General features: G+C 54.8%; 2 protein-coding genes across 53 annotated transcripts in view; both read left to right on the top strand.

Annotated features, from left to right (window-relative positions):
* The window catches only part of Ehbp1 (EH domain binding protein 1), a 342,848-nt gene extending 340,260 nt beyond the window's left edge, over positions 1 to 2,588 (top strand). For all 50 annotated transcript variants that reach the window (XM_076546102.1, XM_076546096.1, XM_076546100.1 and 47 more), the window contains 2 exons: positions 1,274 to 1,388; positions 1,603 to 2,588. In XM_076546102.1, coding sequence (XP_076402217.1) covers positions 1,274 to 1,388; positions 1,603 to 1,693 — 206 coding nt within the window. In that variant the 3' untranslated portion in view covers positions 1,694 to 2,588. The remainder of the gene's footprint in view (positions 1 to 1,273; positions 1,389 to 1,602) is intronic.
* Positions 2,589 to 6,693: 4,105 nt separating this feature from the next.
* On the top strand, positions 6,694 to 13,056 carry Otx1 (orthodenticle homeobox 1). Of its 3 annotated transcripts, XM_015993686.3 has the most exons (5): positions 6,694 to 6,875; positions 7,230 to 7,298; positions 8,878 to 9,083; positions 9,953 to 10,104; positions 11,434 to 13,056. In XM_015993686.3, the coding sequence occupies exons 3-5, from the start codon at positions 8,987 to 8,989 to the stop codon at positions 12,250 to 12,252; spliced, it is 1,068 nt and encodes a 355-aa protein (XP_015849172.1). In that variant the 5' UTR covers positions 6,694 to 6,875; positions 7,230 to 7,298; positions 8,878 to 8,986; the 3' UTR covers positions 12,253 to 13,056. The 3 variants fall into 3 exon arrangements, with proteins under 3 accessions (XP_015849172.1, XP_006974866.1, XP_076402182.1); XM_006974804.4 differs by lacking the exon at positions 7,230 to 7,298 and having other exon boundaries at positions 11,434 to 12,649; XM_076546067.1 differs by lacking the exon at positions 6,694 to 6,875 and having other exon boundaries at positions 6,973 to 7,298; positions 11,434 to 12,649.
* Positions 13,057 to 19,763: the final 6,707 nt, after the last annotated feature.

The raw sequence follows: 19,763 nt of genomic DNA, 5'->3' as shown, positions 1-19,763 counted from the left end.
TGTGAAGATTCACATGGTAACCAGCGTAAGCATTGTTAGGTTTATCTGAATAAGCACCAGCCATGTGAGTTTTAACATGATTGCCCAGGGCAATGGAGAGAGAAGAGAGAGCCCCGAAGGATCGCACTCCTCTGGTTTTTGGAAAGTGTATTTGCTGGGGGAGGGGGCTGTAAGAGTCCGCAGCCAGGGTGCCTTCCCCCTTAGAGCTGGTGTCCCGTTTCCCTCCAGGTCCCCATTTGTTCTGCTATCTCCTCCTCATCTACTTCTTCTTTTCATTGTTTACCTTCCTAATGAGGGAGGCGGGGTAGACTGCGGCTTGATTGACAGCTACAAGCCCTTACAGTCTGGCCAGAGAGCAGTTGGCTTTGGTTTCAAAAGTGTTTTAAATGTTAGATTGTGGTCCTGTTTTTATCAAGTGAAACTGCTGCTCATCTTAAGGAAATTATCAAAGCTGAAAGGGTTAGGCTGTGTATATCACTGGGTACTAACCTGGCATAAAAATGGCCACCCACCTATAGAAAAAGCACTGCCCAGCGCATTTTCCGACCTTTAACATGGAGTTTCAAAAAGAAATATGTAATTTTTTCTTCCTTTGCAAAAGTGCTTCCTTTTGAAGCCACCCAGCAAATGTCTCCAAAAGAAAACTGGCTGTGATGCCATCGAGGGCTGCCGTGTAATACTGCAGAGCAAATTTATTTTTTTACTTCAAAGAAAAATGCTAATTAGCCGATTCACTACTTTTAAAGTTATTGTGAAGCATATGGCGCCCAGTGTGAGATACATCCAACTGCTAAAATAGAGCGGGGAGGAAATTAGCGAAGAATGGGCTGTTTGGGGTGAGAGTGGGGGTGGGGAGGAGAGGAGGTTCTCAGGCAGATTCTCCAGCCCTTTCAGAAGGATTTTATCGCCCTTCTCAGCTTCCCCGCCTCCTCGTTTACCCACTCCCCCTGCCCCAAGCCCTGGGCCAACCTCTCTGGACTCCAGCTCCCCTCCCCCACTGCGCCTGAATTCAGGTGCCTGCCTCCGCCTGGCCACCGACTCACACCTGGTTTCTACTGGCTCGTAACCTGCCGAACCAATAATATTTACAAAGTAGGGTTTGGGGCGTGAAGCCCTGACCACCTCGGCCAAACTCCCCCAGCAAACACTCACTAGTGGCCGGGTTAACGTGGTTTGCTGAGATTTTAGGAAACTGGATTAGGCGGGAAGGGGAGGGCAGGTTCCGAGTGCTCTGAGCCTCTGCGGGTGGTAACTGGCCTCCCGCCCCCTGCAGACTGGCAGAAGACCGAGGCCCAGAAGCGCCGAGAACAACTTCTGCTGGACGAGCTAGTGGCCCTGGTGGACAAACGCGACGCCCTTGTCAGGGACCTGGACGCCCAGGAGAAGCAGTGAGTGGGGATGTGGGGTGTGTCTAGGGGACGCCACCCGCCAAGGGAACGGGAAGTTTATACAAAGTTCATTTCGGGGATCTGGGTGGACAGGTGCCTTTGTGACCCCCCCCCCATTGCCGCCGGGGATCCAAATAGCCCGTGTGTGGGGTATTGCTGCTCCCCGCTAAAGGAGGAAATATAATTCTATCTTTCCTGTTTGTCTAACATCCAGGGCAGAAGAAGAAGATGAGCATTTGGAGCGGACTCTGGAACAAAGCAAAGGCAAGATGGCCAAGAAGGAGGAGAAGTGCGCTCTTCAGTAGCCTGCGCACCAGATCCGGGCCCGGCCAGGGCAGACTGGTTGATTGAAAACTTTTTAACATTGTGTTTGACTGGATTGTACTTCTGGATCACCACCCCCTTTTCCTCCTCTCCAGATAATATACCGAACTCCAGATAGCTTTAAGGATTCTTTGTGAGTTAATCATGAAATCATTTTTGCAACCATGTGAAGTAGATCTGCACAGACACCTTGTGAAGGAAGGATCAGTGATGCAGATGCTCAAGAAGCTGTCCAAAAGGGGAAAGGCCTCTCTCTCCACTCCCCTTCCGTGGGGGACGGAGGAAAGCCTGAAGCTGTTTGTTGTAGTATTGTTGGTAATAGCATAAGGACCGTGGGTGGGGGGCACAGGGGGTAAGAAACTGTGGTGAATGATTTGTCTCCAGTCCTGCCGTATGTAACCCTGTTACCTGAACCTCGTAGTCAGATCATAGTCTGTGTACTGGTGAAACTGTGTTCCATTTGTGTGCCAGTGAGGCTTTCTGCAGCTGTTGCATTTCACAGAAGGATAACAAAGTTCCTCTCCCTCTCCTCAGAGGATGGCCCTTTAAGGTAGCCTGAGATAAACCCTGTGGTTTGAAAGGTGAACCCTGAGAACAAGGGCTCTAGTTGTATCATCTGACGACGCGCCATCTTTTAATCTGAATAATTATTTATTACATCTTGCTTGGTTCCTACTTTTTGTTGGGGCTCAACATTGGCTCAAGAATGCTGTTAATATTTATTTCTGTATTGATAAAAGTCTGTCTTGGCACAAGTAAATCTCCAGTTACATCTCTAGCATAGCACTGTGTCTTGTGAAAATGGTTATGTTTATTTATTACAATACTGAGTCATATATAAATTTTCAATAAAAGCAGAAACTTTCTTACCTTAAACCCTGCTGGTTTTTTTTTTCCTTGCAATGAAAACTTTGTGTATCAGTAAGACTCTCCGTGTGAAATCCAGCACAGGACACTGGACTCTTTGGAACTGATACAGGTGCAGAGGGACTTCACTCATAGAATGCAAATTGCAAAGTCATTACTCACATTCTCAGGGAGTAAAAACTACCCTGGCCTTTGGAAAGGGTCATCTCTCTGAAAGAGTCCAGGAAATTTATGATTCCACACCACTGCGGGGGGAACGCATCATGATGAATTTCCAAGCGTGTAGAACTGTGTCCCACCATAACCAGCAAGTCTGTGGGTCCTGAAATGAAAGGAGAGCACTGTGGTTGGGGGAGGGGTGTGCAGATACGTGCGTTTGAGATGGAAGAAAGAGAGATGTAACAATTTCTATGCGACCAGTAAAAATGGGCTCTTCTACACCGGGTGTCCGAACAAAGAAAGCCCCTTCAACAAGTCCTGAAACTTACGGGAAACACTGGCATTCACTTTAGCACACACACACCCTTGTCTCCTGTCTCCTCTCTCTCTCTCTCTCTCTCTCTCTCTCTCTCTCTCTCTCTCTCTCTCTCTCTCTCTCTCCCCCCCCCCCTCTCTCTCACACACACATATTCAGGTTTTCACTTCACTTCGAAAAGTATGCTGCCATTTCCAATTACTCGTCTTGCAAAATGGTAAAAACTTGCACAGAATTCCTTGATGGCAAAGAATTCTGTTTCCTTCTCTTTCTGGTGAAAAGTTACTAGAACTAAGTGAAATCGGGTCTTTGTCCTCTTTATGAGAAAGCAGAGCGGCAAGTTGCTGCTCTCTGGGGACATTCAGAATCCTGTCCAATTTACCCAGGTAAACCGGCTCTCGGAAATCCACCGCCCAGAGCATCCTGGGGCTCCCTTCGGGGTGGATTCGAGAAACCGTCCCTTTTCCCGGGGCCTGTCAGGAAGAAGGCGTTTTCCCCTTCCCCCAAGCCGCCCCAGATCTCCGAGGTGACAAAACTCCCCTAGTCCTGGATTTGCCTGCGATCGGGGGCCCCTCCCGCTCGGTTGCCAGCCTCGCGGGGTTTCCCTTCTCCGCAGCGCCCGAACGCCCCTCAGCGGCGGCGGAGCACGGACTGGGACCGCGGGATCGGGCCGCAGCCGGGGAGTCGCGTTGCTGAAGCTCCGCACAGGGCCCGGGGGCGGGCTCCCTAAGGCAGGCCAGCACCCAGCCCGCCGACGGACGGAGACCCTGAAAACCCGCTCGCTGTGAAGAGACAAAGGGTCGGGGGCGCGGCGACCGAGGCGTTTGTGGCGAGCGGGTGCAGAACTTTCTCCCGGCCGGGGTCCCGGCCGCTTCCCCACCCCGAGTGTCTCTACAGTCCCGCCACTCTGCGGTGGGTGGGCACGAGGTCACTGGGATGCTGCATCCAGGCTTGGGGCCCGCTCCTGGCTGCTGGGCCTTAGACTGAGGCAGCGACCCTCTTCCTCCAACGCCGTCCCTACTTTGCCCTGGCTGCACAACAACCCTTTGAGGGAACCGTCGAAGCTTCTGGAGCAGCAGCGTCCTGGACCCGGACGTTTGGCTAGCAAAGGCTGCCACAATCCTCTGCGCCGAATTCAAAAAACTTCATCTTGATCTTACGCTCCTTCTTCTGCTCTGTTCTCTCCTCTCTCCACCTCTCTCTCTCTCTCTCTCTCTCTCTCTCTCTCTCTCTCTCTCTCTCTCTCTCTCTCTCCCTCTTTCCCTTTCTCTCCTCCCCCCACCCCCTCCACCTCTCCTTTTTCCTTAATCCCAAGGTTTTACAGGATGAGCATTAAGGAAATTCGCCTGCAATTTGGGATTAGATAAATACTCTCATGGGAGGGGGGGTCCCTGCCACTCGATACCTCCCACTTGCCCGAGAATGGAGGGGGACAGCATCAGGAACCGACAGCAACCGGCTCCCACGCGGTGGGCCTTGGGGACCGCGCAGGCACATTCCAATGCGCACAGCAGCCCCACTTGGTCAACCTGACCCGGGCTAGGTTCTGCGACAGCCAACGAACCCGCCCTGAGGAGGCCAGAGTACCAGAGAGCCAGCGCGTGAGCCCAGGGCCCCAGAGGGCCAACCCGGGCTCACCGCCGGGAGGCCGGGACAGGGATGCGGCCAGTGCACACCCCAGGACGTCGACATTTTCTGCCCGTCAAACTAGTGCGCCCTAGCCCGCGCCATTCCCCGGAACAGGGGGCAGGAGTGTATTTCGTTTCTTTCTTTAAACCCCAGCACGGTCCCGGTAGCTCTCAGCCTGACCGTCCGCCTTTGGGGATACTCCTGGTGGGGACCCGGGAGCCTAAGGTGTGTGCTCGCTCGGGCCCGCGCTGTGCTCTGCGCTGCTTCTTTTCCGCCTGCAGGTTTTATCTCTCTCCCTCTCATTTCCCCCCTTTCCTCGTGTTCTTTTATTCTGCTTTCTCTTTCTCTCGCTTTTGTGAATGGGCCGCGGTGTCTTTGTTCTGGAGAGAAGCGCCCGTGTCGCTGACTTTTGTGAACCAGAGAAGGATCTTGTAAAACCTCCTTTTCTCCTCCGTGGTCCCCCGCTCACACCCCTCCTTCCCTGCCCCTTTGATTAGATGTTCCCTCATCGTTCAAAAAAATGTAATTTCGTTAGTCTGGCGGCCACTTTCTTTGAACATTAGCTCGCTTTCAGCTCCAACTTCAATTAGAAGGAGTTGATTTTGAGAGATCAACAAAAGAACCGACCAAAGCCTTATTAAAGGTCCTAAGAAGATCTCTCTGTCCTTTGAGAAGCAGTTAAGGAAACAGTGTGCCCTCCATCATATTCTGTTACCGTATTTTATTCGGACTCCAAAGAAAAGTGTCGCTTGGGGGAGGGGAGAAGCACTTTGATGAGCGCCAGTCGCGGCCCCTTTTCACTCAGCGGGCTCCCCCTTCCTCCTGGTCGCCCCGCGCCCGGTCAGCGAACGGTGCGGACCGCGCGGCCTGGGCATCGAGGTGCTCCGGTCGACCGTGCTCTTGGCGGCTCCCGAACTCACCCACGCACATACTCAGGCTCAAACTTTTCACCCGCCTGTTGGGGTGAGACTGGGAGACGATGAGGAGAATCGACCGGGAAAGGGCATAGATGTGGTTCCCTGTTTTCAGTAGGAGGTGCCATTTAAAAGAATTGCCTTGCTCGGGGTTGGGCCGAAAAGAGTTTTTTTTTTTTTTCTCTCGCTTTGGAAAGTCCACACAGGTAGACGTCCTTAGCAAGTTTACTCGGCTGGGAACTGGGGTCTTCCAGTACGAACAGTCCAGGGAAATGGTTTCCAGGAGGCTCCTCCCGGAACGTGGTAGGAAATGAAGTGAGGGGTCGGGGTCTGTGGCCACATTTTCCACCAGACTGTCCCTGGTAGGTGGAGACGCGGAAGGACGGATCGAGTGTGAAAAGGAAAGTTTTCGATCAAAACCTCACGCCTAAGAAGTACAATGTGGGGGGAGGGGGAGGGGGGTCTGAGTTCCAACACTTCGGAAGCAGCTTTAGGACTTGCGAACACCTTTGGTGGGGACCGGGAGCCCCGAGAGAGACGCGGAGCAGCTGGTAAGTGGCGGCGCCTCCCCTGCGGGTGCTGGCCCTGGGCGCGGGAGTCCCGGGGCGCCGCGGAGTGCCCGGCGTGCCCAAAACTGCTCCCCCCGAGCTCGGCTCAGCTGCCCGCGCCCGCACCAGCCGCCCGCGGGTCGGGGGCGCGGAGGGAGGAGGCTCCGGGTCCCAGGGCGCCCCGAGGAGAGCCAGGGGCCGGCGAGCCTCAAGTCCGCCGCCCGGGAAGCCTGGCGCCCACACCCCGCCAGCGAAGCCCGGCGGCGCGCGCGCCAGCAAGAACCGGTTATCCAGCACCTTTCCGCCACTCCTCCGTAGCGCGGCCCAGGCGAGAGGAGGGCGGGGGGCCCCCCGGCGGGCCTCGGGACCCGGGGCCCCCTCTGCTCCCGCGACTCCGGCGCTGCCTTCACCCTCCTCGACTCGCTCTGAGCGGAATTTGCCACTCGAGCCCCAGAGTTAGCGCGCGACCGAGGCGGGGCTGGCGCGCGGGGAGGGCGGGGGAGGGGGGCGGGGGAGGGCGGGGGCGCGCGGAGGTAACCCCGGCTCGCGCTGCCATTGCCCGGCTCTCTGTCACTCAGCCCGCTCGAGGCCCCCTATTGGCGGCCTAGCCCCGTTACGCACTTGCCTCGCGTTCACATACCCGGGGAGGGCAGTAGAAAGGTGATCAATCTTCATCAGGCTACATTTCCAATCACCTAAACAACCGAGCAAGACAAGCCACTCCGACAAGGTAAATTGCTTGATTTATTTAGTTTGCCAAGTGACTCTGCGGCATTTCTCCAGTCCCCACCGCCTCCATGTTCCACCGGGAGGAGTGCAGCGGCCACCGCGAGCCACCTCCGAACTCTGTCCCTCGAAACCCCCCCCCCTCCCGCCCCCCGGTCCCGGTTGAGGCCAGGTCTGGGGAGGAAAAGCATGCGGGACTTTGCAAACAAAGTATTTGTGCAATAAAGAGAAACCTGGAAGGACACGCACAAAGCTCCTGGAAAAAGCAGGAGCCGGGGAGAGGGAAGTTGGGGAGAGAAGCAACCCGGGGCTCCCAGACCCGCCGCCGGGGTAATACCTGTGCGGCTCTGTTTTGCAGGTTGGCTGCCCCGAGGGTCTGGCTGAGGGCGCGAGGTAGATGGTGAACAGCCCCGGCAGCGGAGGGCAGGTAAGGAGGGAGCCGCGGGGCCGCGCGCCACCCCGGGACGGTGGTGGCTCGCCTCGCCTCTCCTTCCTCGCAGCGACCCCCGCTACCCAGGTCCCCCGCAGGTGGGCGGGGCTGGCTGGGGGCGAGAGGCCGGGCACCCCTTGGCTGCGCCGCCGCCGACCCTAGGCCGCCGCCGAGCCGGGCGCCCCCTCCCCCGCCTCCTCCGAAGCTGCGGAGCTGGGGTGCTAAGTTAGGGGAAAGTGTTGGAAAACTCGCGCCGCACCTTCGCGGAACCACCGTGGCTGGTGGCCCGTGGCCCTCCGGCCCGGGGGCCCGAACTCTTCCCCTCGTGGCCCCCTCCGCCTTCTGTGCCAGCTGGCTTCCCTTAGTCCAGGCCGCGGGTCCCCGAGGACCCCAGCAGGGGCTGGAGTTGGGATGGGAAAGCTGCTCAAGTCCTGCCTCCGTTTTCCCTGACTTCCCTGCCCTGGGCTCCTGGCCAAGCGGGGTGCAGCTCGAAGCCCCTCTCGGGTCCCAGGCCTAACCCTCCAGATGCCCCAGCTTCTGGGGCTGGAGAAGAGCGCCGGGGGCTCGCAGTGTCTGCGGCCGAACCTCGCGCTCCCAGCTCGGGTGTGCGGGAGCCTCCCGACCTGAGGCCTAGTTCTCTGCCCTCCGCCGGGTTCAGAGGACGGCGAGGAGCCCACGCGCCCCCGGGTGCTCTGGCTCCCCGAAATCGCCAGCACTCTTTGGGCGGCTGGGTTGGTCATCCTTGATCAGACCCTGGTAGGCTCTGTGTGCTCCCCCGGACTTGGCAGGAAGAAGGCCCGGCCTGCGCCCGCTCAGGAGGGCGGGTGACCGCCTCTGAGGCACCCCTGACCTTGGGCGGCATCTTGAAACTGCCACTTCTACTGTGGCGCCTTTGGCGTCTTCGTGCCGCCTCAGCCGGGCCTGGGCCGCATCCGCCCTGGAGGTGCGGTGAGACCCCGGTTCCCCCATCTGGGAAGCGTCCGGGGCCCAGGGAGGTCAGCTAGGGTGGTGGTCGCTGGCTCTGGCGGAGGCAGCAGCCCTGCAGCTCTCGGAAGGAATGGGGTGTCCAAAGTGGGCAGTCGCCTCGGCGATCCAAGGCGTACTTCTTGGGCCTCTGTGGTGCCAGCGGTTTTGTCCCTTTTCAAAAACATTTGAAACTTAAACGAAATAACCCCGTACGCTCTGCACGGCCTGCCTGCCGTCCCGGCGCCAAGTGAACATTTGCTTCAGCAAATTGCTTCCGCAGCACTAAAAAAAATTGACTACACTTGGGAATTTTGCACCCTCCCTGGTCCCGGCTCTCACCTCCTAGGCCGGATCGCGCTTTTAAGTTTTCTTTCCTGTTGACACTCGAGGAGTGTCTTTGGCCCTTGTCAAGCCCTAAAAGAGGAAGGAACGATGTGGGGAAAGTTTTCCTTTCTAAGAAGCTGTGTGCTTGCTGAGCTTGGAGGAGAAATGTCTTGGGTTGCTACCCTGTGAAGTTCCTAGCCTGCGCCCCCTCCCCATGCAAGGATTATAGGAACTGAAAGCCAAGTGACTGCGGGTGACGGTTTCCATGTGTCTCCTGTCTCCTTAGGCCAGGCCCCCAGAAGCAACAGCTTGAAGGACTTCGAAGTGGGAGCCCTGAACTGCTCCTGGCCTCAGGCCCCCTGGATCCGTCGGGGCGCCTCCACCCGCCTGTTAGCATGATGTCTTACCTCAAACAACCCCCGTACGGCATGAACGGGCTGGGCCTAGCTGGCCCTGCCATGGACCTCCTGCACCCCTCTGTGGGCTATCCTGGTGAGCAGTGGCCCTCGGCCCCTACCCCCAAGCCTCCTCAAACACTGGGGGATTCCATCCTTTAACGTTTGAGCCCACACTGGCCCCAAACAGGCCCAGGAAAACCACTACCTTCCCGCCTGTTGCCTAGACCTGGTACAGGCTCACAGGTTTGAGTCAAGGTCTGGTCGGGCAGCTTAGAAACTGCAGCCGACAACTTCTGAGCTTGGGATGCCTGCAACCTGGCTCTTGGGGTGGTCCCACTTGCTAGAGAGAGCATGTTGTCCAACGATTTATTCCTTCCCTCCGGTTCCCTTTTTTTTTTTTAATACCCCTCGGGCCCCAACATTTCATGAGGAATCTGGACTCGCTAGGCCCTAACATAAATAGCCAAATTTCCCTTATGTCTAGCTGCCTTGGGAGCAGACCTCTTTCTCCCTAGTTAGATAGAGAGCGGCCTGCCCAACTCTCCCGCGGTGGTGGATGACTCCAGCTGAACCCCGAGTTTCTTTTGTAGACCCTACTTCTTTGCTTGAATTTGTCCTCTTGGAAAGTGTGCCCAGGTCCTTTTCTGCCTAGCTCTGTTCTGCTTCCTGCCTCACAGCCAGACGTGTGTGGGCTTAGGAAGATGAGCGGGGAAAGGCTTGGTTTTTCATCTGAGAGGCACGGAGGGCGCAGGCCCTGATGGCTCAGACTGGAGCTTCTGGTAGAATGCATCCGCTCTGTCCCACCTGTGGCCAGGGAAGTTCGCGTTTGCTCCGAGGTCGGCCTTTCCCTTCCACGGCGGCCGGCGGGGTTCTGGGCCTGCCGCCGGAGGGCCTGCAAGTGGCCTCTAGTGCCAGTCCACGTGCCCCACGACTGACTCCAGGCGCCCTTGCATGTCCCCACAGCCACTCCGCGGAAGCAACGCCGGGAACGCACCACCTTCACGCGCTCACAGCTGGACGTGCTGGAGGCGCTCTTCGCAAAGACTCGCTACCCAGACATCTTCATGCGGGAGGAGGTGGCGCTCAAGATCAACCTGCCCGAGTCCAGAGTCCAGGTGCGGGATTCTGGGGCTCTAGAGGCCGGCTAGGGGCGCTAGGACCGGTCGGGGAAGGTCTGGCTCGGGCGGTCTGGTGTTGGGGCCCATTCACGGACTGGACAGCCCCTCTCCAACTCCCCCTAGCGCTGAGCTTCAGTCAGCTAAAAGGGGTGACATTAAAAAGTAAATGGCTTTGAGCCCAATATCTAGCTAGCCCTGGTCCCCAGGGCGCTTGCGATGTTGAAAGTCTGTTTTTGGAATTTGGGGGAAGCCAGCCGTGTTCCCCGGATGTAACTTTCTCAGCAGGTTAGATAATGGCCCCTGCTTCTTGGCTACCACAGAACTTGGAGGTTTCCCTACTGAGCCTTAGCTCTGCTTCCGCTCTTGTCTTTCGTACCCTTGCCCTGCGTCCTGAGGATTCTAAAAGTGCAAGATGGAACTTGGCTGCAGTCTAGCGCTGTCTGCCTCGGAGTGTGCTCCACGGGGTGGAGTCGGTCTGGTTAGGAGTTTCCTCCAGCCGAGTGTAAAATCCAGATGCTGCCTTTACCGTTTCTAAGATGCAACGGTTGAGAAAATAGAGTTCTGAGTTAGCCTGACTCTTCCTCGAGGGTCTTTTGTCTCGACTTCTTTCCCCGAAGGCTCGCGAAGGGACTGGAAATGCCCCGTGTCCGGGCCCCTTCCAAGGAGTGAGAATTTATGACTTACCCTTCCATTTGGTACCCCACCTGGAGCCAAAAGGCCCAAGGAAATCTCACCCAGGCTTCCTTCCCGAGAAGCCCGGGTCCTGGAGTACTGCTCCGGTTCAGCCTCCAGCCTTGCTTCTGTTCCCACCCAAACATTTGCCCTGCCCAACTCCAGTCTCCAGGAGCCGACTCGGTGAAACCCCTCGGGCCCCAGACTTGTTGACTGCCCTACACTCCGATGTTCTGTACCTCTCCGCTGTTTCCTGAGCTCTGTGCAAGGAAAACAGGGCCTTCAAACTAAAACGGGGCTGCGGGGAAGCAGCCAACCGCAGCAGCTTAGAGATGGCTGAACTTCTGGCTGGACAGACGCAAACGTCCCGCCCTCGGGCAGAGTTGCGCTGGGCTTGGGGAGGTGCGCATCCCTCCTGCGGAGGAGGCTGACTGGGGGCTATGCGCAGGAGGATGGGGGAGGGTGCCAGAGCTGGGGACCTAGCACGTGCGGGGGAGGGGACAGGGTCTGGCAAGGCCGGAGACTGGGAGGGGTAGAGCTGGGATTGAGAGGTCCCCGAGATCCTGGGCGGGGTGTTGAGTCCGAGGGGCGGAGGAGCACTGAGCTGCTCTAGCCAGCCCCCTGATCCCCTCTCCTTCCCCGCGCTCACTGCAGGTCTGGTTCAAGAACCGCCGCGCCAAGTGCCGCCAGCAGCAGCAGAGCGGGAACGGAACGAAAAGCCGGCCGGTTAAGAAGAAGTCGTCCCCGGTGCGCGAGAGCTCGGGCTCGGAGAGCAGCGGCCAGTTCACGCCGCCGGCCGTGTCCAGCTCTGCCTCTTCGTCGAGTTCGGCGTCCAGTGCCTCCGCCAACCCGGCGGCTGCTGCGGCCGCGGGCCTGGGAGGAAACCCGGTGGCAGCCGCGTCCTCTCTGAGTACGCCTACCGCTTCGTCCATCTGGAGTCCGGCCTCCATCTCGCCAGGCTCGGCGCCGGCATCCGTGTCCGTGCCAGAGCCCCTGGGCGCGCCAAGCAACGCCTCGTGTATGCAGCGCTCGGTAGCCGCAGGTGCTGCCACTGCGGCGGCCTCCTACCCCATGTCCTATGGCCAGGGTGGAAGCTACGGCCAGGGCTACCCCGCGCCCTCCTCCTCTTACTTTGGCGGGGTAGACTGCAGCTCCTACCTAGCGCCCATGCACTCGCATCACCACCCGCACCAGCTGAGCCCCATGGCACCCTCCTCCATGGCTGGCCATCACCACCACCACCCGCACGCACACCACCCACTGAGTCAGTCTTCAGGCCACCACCACCACCATCACCACCACCACCACCACCAAGGTTACGGAGGCTCTGGGCTCGCCTTCAACTCTGCCGACTGCTTGGATTACAAGGAGCCCGCCGCTGCCGCTGCTTCCTCTGCCTGGAAACTCAACTTCAACTCTCCCGACTGTCTGGACTATAAGGACCAAGCCTCGTGGCGGTTCCAGGTCTTGTGAGCCCAGGAGTGAGAGGGAGTGGAGAAGAAACCAACTACCTGCGCCCTCCGTGGTCCCCACGCTGCTGCTGCTGCTGCTGCACCGCTCGCCTTTGCCTTGGCTTTTCCAAAACTGAATTGTCACTCCCCCAAGATGTCCATTGCCTGCACTGCCGCTCCCATCTCTGTGCCACTTGCTTGGGGGGTAGGGTGTAGACCCCTCTCCCCCTTGGAGGTGGGGCCCGGTGCTTCCGCTTGGCCCTCGGTTTCTTCACGAGATGGCAGTGTGCTCTCTCTCCCAACCCGCGCGTCACCCCTTCAAGTCTTTCTGGACAGCTTTTATGCACCTGGAGCCTTCTCAGGCTCTCCGCTCTGACCCTCTCTGTTTTGAGCTCAACAGTTTTATTTATTCTTTCTGGACACTGAAGTCACTAACTGGCGTATTATCCACCGTTTGGAGTGCTCCCATACACACTCCTCCAAATCAAACCCACCACTGTTTCTCCTAGCAGACTGCCTCCCCTTCAGCTGCCCTTGATCCAGCTCCCCATCTGCAGGCCAGAGCTTCCAGCACCCCACCTCCCCAGTGGTGAGCGCTGAGCCAGGCCCTCGGGAGGAGGGGCCCAGCCTCCATCCCTGCCCTGCGCTGGACTGATTCAAGCTTCCGCCTCGGCGGGAATGCTGTACATAGTCGGGTCCGTTCCAGGGACCACTTAAACTTTTTAGTTGCTGTTGGTTGAACTGAGCATCTCTCTTGTTTTAGCGTCCAGGAAACAGAACTTTAAAAATATATACATCACATATATATATATATACACATATATATAACAAAAGCAAAAAAAATATTTCCCCTTTGTTCCCGTTCCTCTTTCTCAAACGATGGCGGTTCTTATTTTTCAGTTGTTCCAAGCTGTCCTGCCCCTCTTCACATCTCCCTTTGTGTATTTATTAAAGAAACCCGCTTGGTTCCAGGAAGCTGGGCGCTGGAGGATCAGAAGTGAAGGAAACAGCTAAGCCAGGGTGCCGGGTGGTGCTAGGCTAGGCCGGGCGCAGGACTGAGCCCTTCCACCGCCCTAAGCACAGAATCCAAGTTTCGGCTTAGAAACAAACAAAAGAGGTGAAATTATAACACTGTGGAAAGCAGACGACCCTGGAGCCCCAGGTCCAGTTCCTCTGTGGGTGTCTCTCTCTTTAAAACACCCCTGTCTGTTTAGTGAGTTTTTAGTGAACCTTCACTCTCCGAAATCTGCGGAGGGCACCTGTGTATCTATCCGTTTTGGTTCTGGCCGCTTGGTCCAGTAGGTGGGAAAGTAATTTGTAAATTTGATTTGTCCGATGTGAAGATCACAAATTACTTGTTGAGATGTAAGGCAGTCCGTCTCCTCTTCCTCTTTATCTACATTATTTCCCGAAAATAAAAGCAAATTAAGGAATGGCTTGTCAACGCTGCTCTTCTAATTCCAGCTTCGGGTCTCGGTCTCGGGGGATTAAAAGGGAGGAAAACTGTTAATAACCCGCGTGGTAACGACCTGCGCGAAGCTGGAGGCTGAAGAATAAGGCGGGAAGTCATAGCCAGAGTCCCCCAAAACGTCCTTTTCGGGAGTGTTCTCCCCCACACACCCCGCATCGGCCCAGCCTCTCCCCCTCCAGGGTTCTGACCCCCGCACCTCCTCGCCATCTAGGACAGACACAGGTGTCAGGACTCAATCCCAGCAGCAGCTCCTTTCTCTTCAGAGGCAGAAGCCTGGCACTGATTTCTTCACCCTAATTGCTTGCACCAGAAAGAAGAGGAGGGGGAGGGGAAGGGGGTCGGGAGGCGGGAAAGGATGCCGCTGTAATGCTCCCTGAGCTGAGCCAAAAAGGAAAACAAAACGAAAAAAAAAAATCTGTGTCCTGCCGGTTGGCAGCAGAGCGGCGTCCTTTGGGCCGAGCTGTCCCGGGTGGCTTCCCGGCGGCTGTGGGAGCCCAGATCCCAACCACGTGCTCAGGCGTCTTTCTCAGCCATCGGTTCGCAGCAGAAGCTGTCCAGTCCCCACCAAAACTCTTTCCTAAAGGTTCTTTAGAGCCTACAAACACGAACGGACCGCTTCGCGTTTCACTTCCTCCGAGGAGGAAGACGCCGGGCCTGCAGCCCTGAGTGGAGGGCAGCTGCTGGCCTTCCGTCTGGGGGAGACGAGGGCTCGTCGGGGTGACCCCTTCCTCCCCGCCAAGGCTGGGAGGCCACGCGGGAGGGAAACTGTGTTAATCCCGTCGGCCGCCCAAGAAAACCCAGGGCCCACACCTGCCCACCTCTTGGGACGGCTCCCGAGTGTGAGGCCAAGAAGCCGAGGCCACGGGCGGGAGGAAATAAGGAGACAACGAAAAGTTGCCTGCGCAGTCGGCCGCGTCCCCCCTTCCTCCGATTCCGTGAGCCCGGTGTGAGGCCGGGGGTCGCGCCAGCCAGGGGGCAGGCCTTGGAGCCTGGGCGGTGGACGGGCTCCCCGGCCTGGCCCGCCCGGGGTCGGGCAGCCCGGTCAGGCCCAGCCTTTCCCGCAGCCCGGCGTCCCCGGGCGGGCGGAGGGCGAGCCTCGGGCCGCGGGGCCCCTGCAGGGCGAGCGGCGCCCGCCAAGGCCGCTCGGGACACGGCCCTGGGCGCCTGGGCCGCCCCGCCTGGTGCGCGCAGGCCCCTGGCGGCCGGGCCCCGCACGTTCGCGGGAAGCGGGGCTGGAGGCCCCGGCTGCGGGCTGGGGAGGCCGCCCTGGCCGCCCCGCAGCTCTGGCCCCAGGCGGCCCGGGCGCAGCCGCCGCCCCGGAGACCCCAGGGGGAGGTGGGGGGAAGTGAACCAGGAGACCGGCCTGCCTGGGCTCTGGGGCAGGGTACCAGGGTACCCGACCCCCCGGGCCTCGGTTTCGCCCCAGGCCGGCCGGGGGGTTCGCCAAGTTCCCACCGGGGGCCGAGGTGGGTGGGAGCGTCGGTGGCGACCGAGGCCTGGGCTCCCGGGCGGGCGGGCGCTCGCTCGGTTCCCGCCTGCAGCACGAGGCTTCGCGGAGCGGCGGGCACGTGCTTCTCCCCGGGGCCTGGGGCGGGAGCCGAGGGAGGGCGGCCGAGGGGGCCGGGGCGCGGGGCCGGGACGCGCGCCGGTGCACAGGGCGGCGTGGCCGTGCGCGGGCCCTGCGGGGCCGCCGCCACCTGTTCGCGGGCGCGGCTGGGCCAGCGTCCTCGGGTCACCCGTCTCGGGAAGGCTGCAGTGTCTGGACCCGAGCCTGGCGACACGAGCCGGGGAGGACGTCTGCGGGGAGCTCAACGGACTCTCCAGGCGCCCGGTTCGCAGCCCGCGTCCGTCCGCTCGCTCGCCCGCTCGCACCGCGGGGCACAAAGGCCTGCCCTGGGGTGGACGGTGCGGGTTTGCGGGTGACGGGTGGGCCAGGCCCAGAGGCCGCCTGGACCCCAAACCCTCTCCAAGCATTGCGTTCATCTGTGGAAGGCCAGAGAGTCAGCGGAATGAGACAGGGTTTGTTGGAGCGCTTTTCTGGCACTCGGTACTGGTACCGAGCGTTTGTGAAAAACGCGGGTTTTCTGAATTGTCGGTGTGTGCGGGCGCGTGTTTGTCTGTTTGTCTGTTTGTTTGTTTTGAGAAAATCCGTAGAGCAAACCGGGGGAATCTGATTGAGAGAATAAAACGGGTGAAAACCTTAATGAGTGTCAGCAGATTCACGCCTGCTGTAATCCGGAGACCAAAACTGAACCAAACCGAAACACCAAGTTTTGTTGAAAAAAAAAAAAAAAATTACTGCCCCCCCCCAACACATACACCATGTGATTTGTGGGAAACAGCAGCTTCGCAGCTGTTGTGATTTTTTTTTTCAATTTTAAGAATAAAAGACAAATTCATTACTAACTGGAAGAATTAATTATAATGTTAATGATGTCAAGCAAGGATGTCTGCCTGGTGACAAGGTTGTGTTTAAAGATGTGGAAATAAAATGTATCTGATATATAACTGTAGCTAATATATACGTTATTGGTAAAGAGAATCTGCATGATTACCATTCAAGACCAGAAAATTACTTGGCTTTTGATGTAAAATGGATTTAAGAATAGCAGTAACATATCTTGATGAAGTTCTCTAATTAGCCGGCTGTATGACACAAACCCGTAAGCACAGCTCTCAGAAGCAGGCGGGAGGACACGGGAAGATCAGGAGTTCAGGGCCAACCTCACCTACATAGTAAATTAAAAATCTGCCTGGGCTACAGAAGACCCTACCTCAAAAAGAAAAATCCCTCCCATGGCCCCCAGAAAGAAAGAAAAAACTCAGAAAAGTTACAAGTGATTCTGCGTTTTTCACACTTTGCTTCTCTTCCTTCATAAATTTCAGCATTTCATATGAAAATGAAAAGTCTCAAGATCAACAATAATAAAAATCACCACCAACTTAAATAATATTGCATAATAATGAATTTCTTATTTGACAACAGGAAGTTACTTCAGTTATCTTAGGGAAACAATATGTTTAGATAAATGTTTGGGGGGGTCTGAAAACCAGAGTTCCCACCTGTTTCTAATAATAGTTCTTGAGGAAGCAATTATGCCTTTTAATCATTGTGTTGATAGTTATTGGTATCTGAGAAGAAACGTGTGTGTGTGTGTGTGTGTGTGTGTGTGTGTGTGTGTGTGGTGTAGGAGAGACACATTCCATTTTGATCCAGTGTTTTCTTTAATTGTGTTTTTTAAAAAAGAGTTGGGTTTTTCTTAAAACACATCAGGGCAGTGCTTGGAAGCTCGGGAGCAGAACCGTGGCCCACAGTCCTGGGTCATCTCGGTGAGATGGCTGTCATACAGGACAGCCCTACTTCAGACTGCTTTTAAACACATCTACTTTTGTTTCCTGAAGAGAGAAAAAAAGTGAACGTTGCTCTGAAAACTGAGTTGAGTGCTGCCCTAACATACAAAACTGCACACCTGGGTTTCTTGTCTATTGCTTGAGCCATGGAAGATCCTGAACATTGTTAGAAGTGTTCCAACGAGACTTGCAGTTCAAATAGATTTGGGCTCCCTTTACTCAATGATGAAGCATCAGTACAGAACTATTGAAAATCTACTGTTTCTAAAAAATTGCACCTCTTTTTGGTGACCAGTATCAAAGAGACAAGACTGCATTACACATTCCCAGGTCACAAATACCTCTTTAAAAAGGTTAATCTTTATTGAGCTGCTTATGAAAACTATTTGGAATTTTTAGAAATTCTTTTAAAGTAGATTATAAAATTATGATTTAAGGAACTTGAGTCCAAATTTTTGGAGGGATTGAAGTGGAATATAAATAAATCATAACTAATTTTGATACTTGGGGGTAAAAACTAAAATGTAAGAGTAAACGGTCTCTGATTCCACAGCGTGGTGTCTAAAGAGCTTATAAAATATTTTTAGTGTACAAATACTCTTATGTATGTTTGAAGCTCTGATGCTTCTAAGATATACCATCATCTGTCACAGCTATTTCAAATAGGGCTCGTATTTTCTTTTTAAAATTTATTTTAAATTTTTCCTGTGAAATATACATATGAAAGAAATTATAAAACAGATTTTTACACTTTAAAAAATAATGAAATATACATGGTGTTACAAGTTCTTAACAAATGCTTTGAAAAGTAGACTTGCAGTTGGTTACAATGTCAGTATTTAAACTTGATGTTAAATAAAATACATCTATGTTTTAGGTATATGGTTAAATTACAGTTAGTAACTGTATATCTTTTAAGGGAGAGACATACTTGAAAGAGATAAAATTCTCCAGGCTTTTGTAAACAAACTCATAGCATTTCTTGGTGGCGCTTTGTCTGGTTGTGTCCTTAATGAAGGGCAGCAGAAGATACTGTTCCCCGTGTTTATATTTGATGCCATTCAGGGATAGCTTGGATCTTGATTTCAGTGCTGGTGATCCCACATTTCTAGCCTAACCCTCTCTTTTTGATTCTGTACTCATTCTCCTACATCCTCTGAAGAGACCTTAGGGCTTTAGAACTTGAGGTGTTGATCAACTTAGGGTCTTCTCTCCTTCCTTGTGACTGCACCAAGGACTTGGCTTTAAAGCAGTTGGGGAAGAGAGGGAGAGGGTAAATGGGCTTAGTACAAGTAAAAGCCTGATCCCAGCACTTGAGAGGCTGAACCAGGAGGATTGCTGTGAGTTTGAAGCCAGCCTGGGCTGCATAGGAAGACCCTGAATCTAAGTTGGGGGTGGGATTAAGGACAAATTTAAGTCTTAGTTGTTAAGGCTGAGGGAGCTTACATTTGTTTCATTTCATTGTTGTACATTTAAAGTTTTTTGTTTTGATACTTTAAATAAAGGTCTGGGAATGTAGCTCAGTGGTAAAAATCTGTAAAGCCCTGAGTTCATCCTTGGCACTGGGGGTAGGCGGCGGGTTTTAAAAGCCATTTATTTGTTTGCAGGAAATAGTATTTGCAGTGAGCTGTGGAGCTTCCCATGCTTTGGCCTACACACTATTATTCACATATATTGTTTTGTTTAATCTGCTTAAAGCTTGAGAAGTGGCGATAGGTGAGACTCGGGTGACTTAGCTACTTACCCCAGGTTGTATGGTGGTATGTAGCAAGCAGGCCTTGGTACTCACTATCAGAGCTCAGGTCTTTGCTCTGGGAGATGCCATTTTATCTTGGAATATTTCAGCAAACATTCATTCAAAGAAGGCACATCATATAATTTGAGAAGCAGATCAATTCGAACTCCTTTTATTTGTTTATTGTGCTTGTTTTATCAGTTACATACCTGTGAAGAGGGAACCTCATCTGAGGAATTGCCTCTATCGGAATAGCCTGTGAGAAGGGCTGAGGGGCATTTTCTTAATTGCTAATTGATGTAGAAGGGCTCAGCCCCCTGTGGAGGATGGTCCCATTCCTGGGCAGGTGTTCCTGGGCTGTGTAAGAGGTAATGAACCAGAATGTGTGGGCCAGGAAGTAGCCTTCCTCCAAGCTTTGTGCTGGGGTCCCTGCCCTGAGGTCCTGCTTTGGCTCCCCTGATGATGGCCTGTGACCTGTAATCCAGGTGGGCCCTTTCTCTTCCCAAGTTCCCTTTGGTCAATAGAAAACAAACTAGAAAGTTTCTTTATGATTTTCTGTGCTGGAGGTCAAACCCACTGCCTTAAACATTCTGGGTAAGTGTCTTCTACTGAGCAAATCATTTCAGCCCAAAGCTGTAAAGTTAGAATTTGGGCAATTGAAATTATTGTGTGGGAAGTTCTTAACCTTTTTTTATTTCTGGGTGTCACTTACTTCTCATTTTAATGGTTTTCAGAGAGCTAGTAATAGCGTATTAAGTGAGGAGACTAGCGTGACACTGGACGCCCTCCTATCTTCCCTTTAATTCCTTACTAATTTTAACGTCTAAGTGATTTAAAAATTCCTTACTGGTTGGTTCATGTTTATGAATAGTGTTTTCTGTTCTCGACTGAGTCCTTTTTCACTCTTTATGACAGTGCTTTGCTGCAATTATGGGACTCCTGATCCAGGGGAGGCTTGCACACGGGACAGGAAACT

The sequence above is a fragment of the Peromyscus maniculatus genome, chromosome 10 (genome assembly GCF_049852395.1).
Source record: "Peromyscus maniculatus bairdii isolate BWxNUB_F1_BW_parent chromosome 10, HU_Pman_BW_mat_3.1, whole genome shotgun sequence".
Taxonomy (NCBI): Eukaryota; Metazoa; Chordata; class Mammalia; order Rodentia; family Cricetidae; genus Peromyscus; species Peromyscus maniculatus.
This window is presented reverse-complemented; position numbering and strand designations above follow the sequence as displayed.

What these genes read in the sequence shown, in the direction of transcription:
- Otx1 (XM_015993686.3), top strand. Translation starts at nt 8,987, where the DNA reads ATGATGTCTTACCTCAAACAACCCCCGTACGGCATGAACGGGCTGGGC. An exon ending in CCCCTCTGTGGGCTATCCTG is followed by an intron (nt 9,084 to 9,952) that starts GTGAGCAGTGGC and finishes ATGTCCCCACAG; the next exon opens with CCACTCCGCGGAAGCAACGC. An exon ending in TGCCCGAGTCCAGAGTCCAG is followed by an intron (nt 10,105 to 11,433) that starts GTGCGGGATTCT and finishes CGCTCACTGCAG; the next exon opens with GTCTGGTTCAAGAACCGCCG.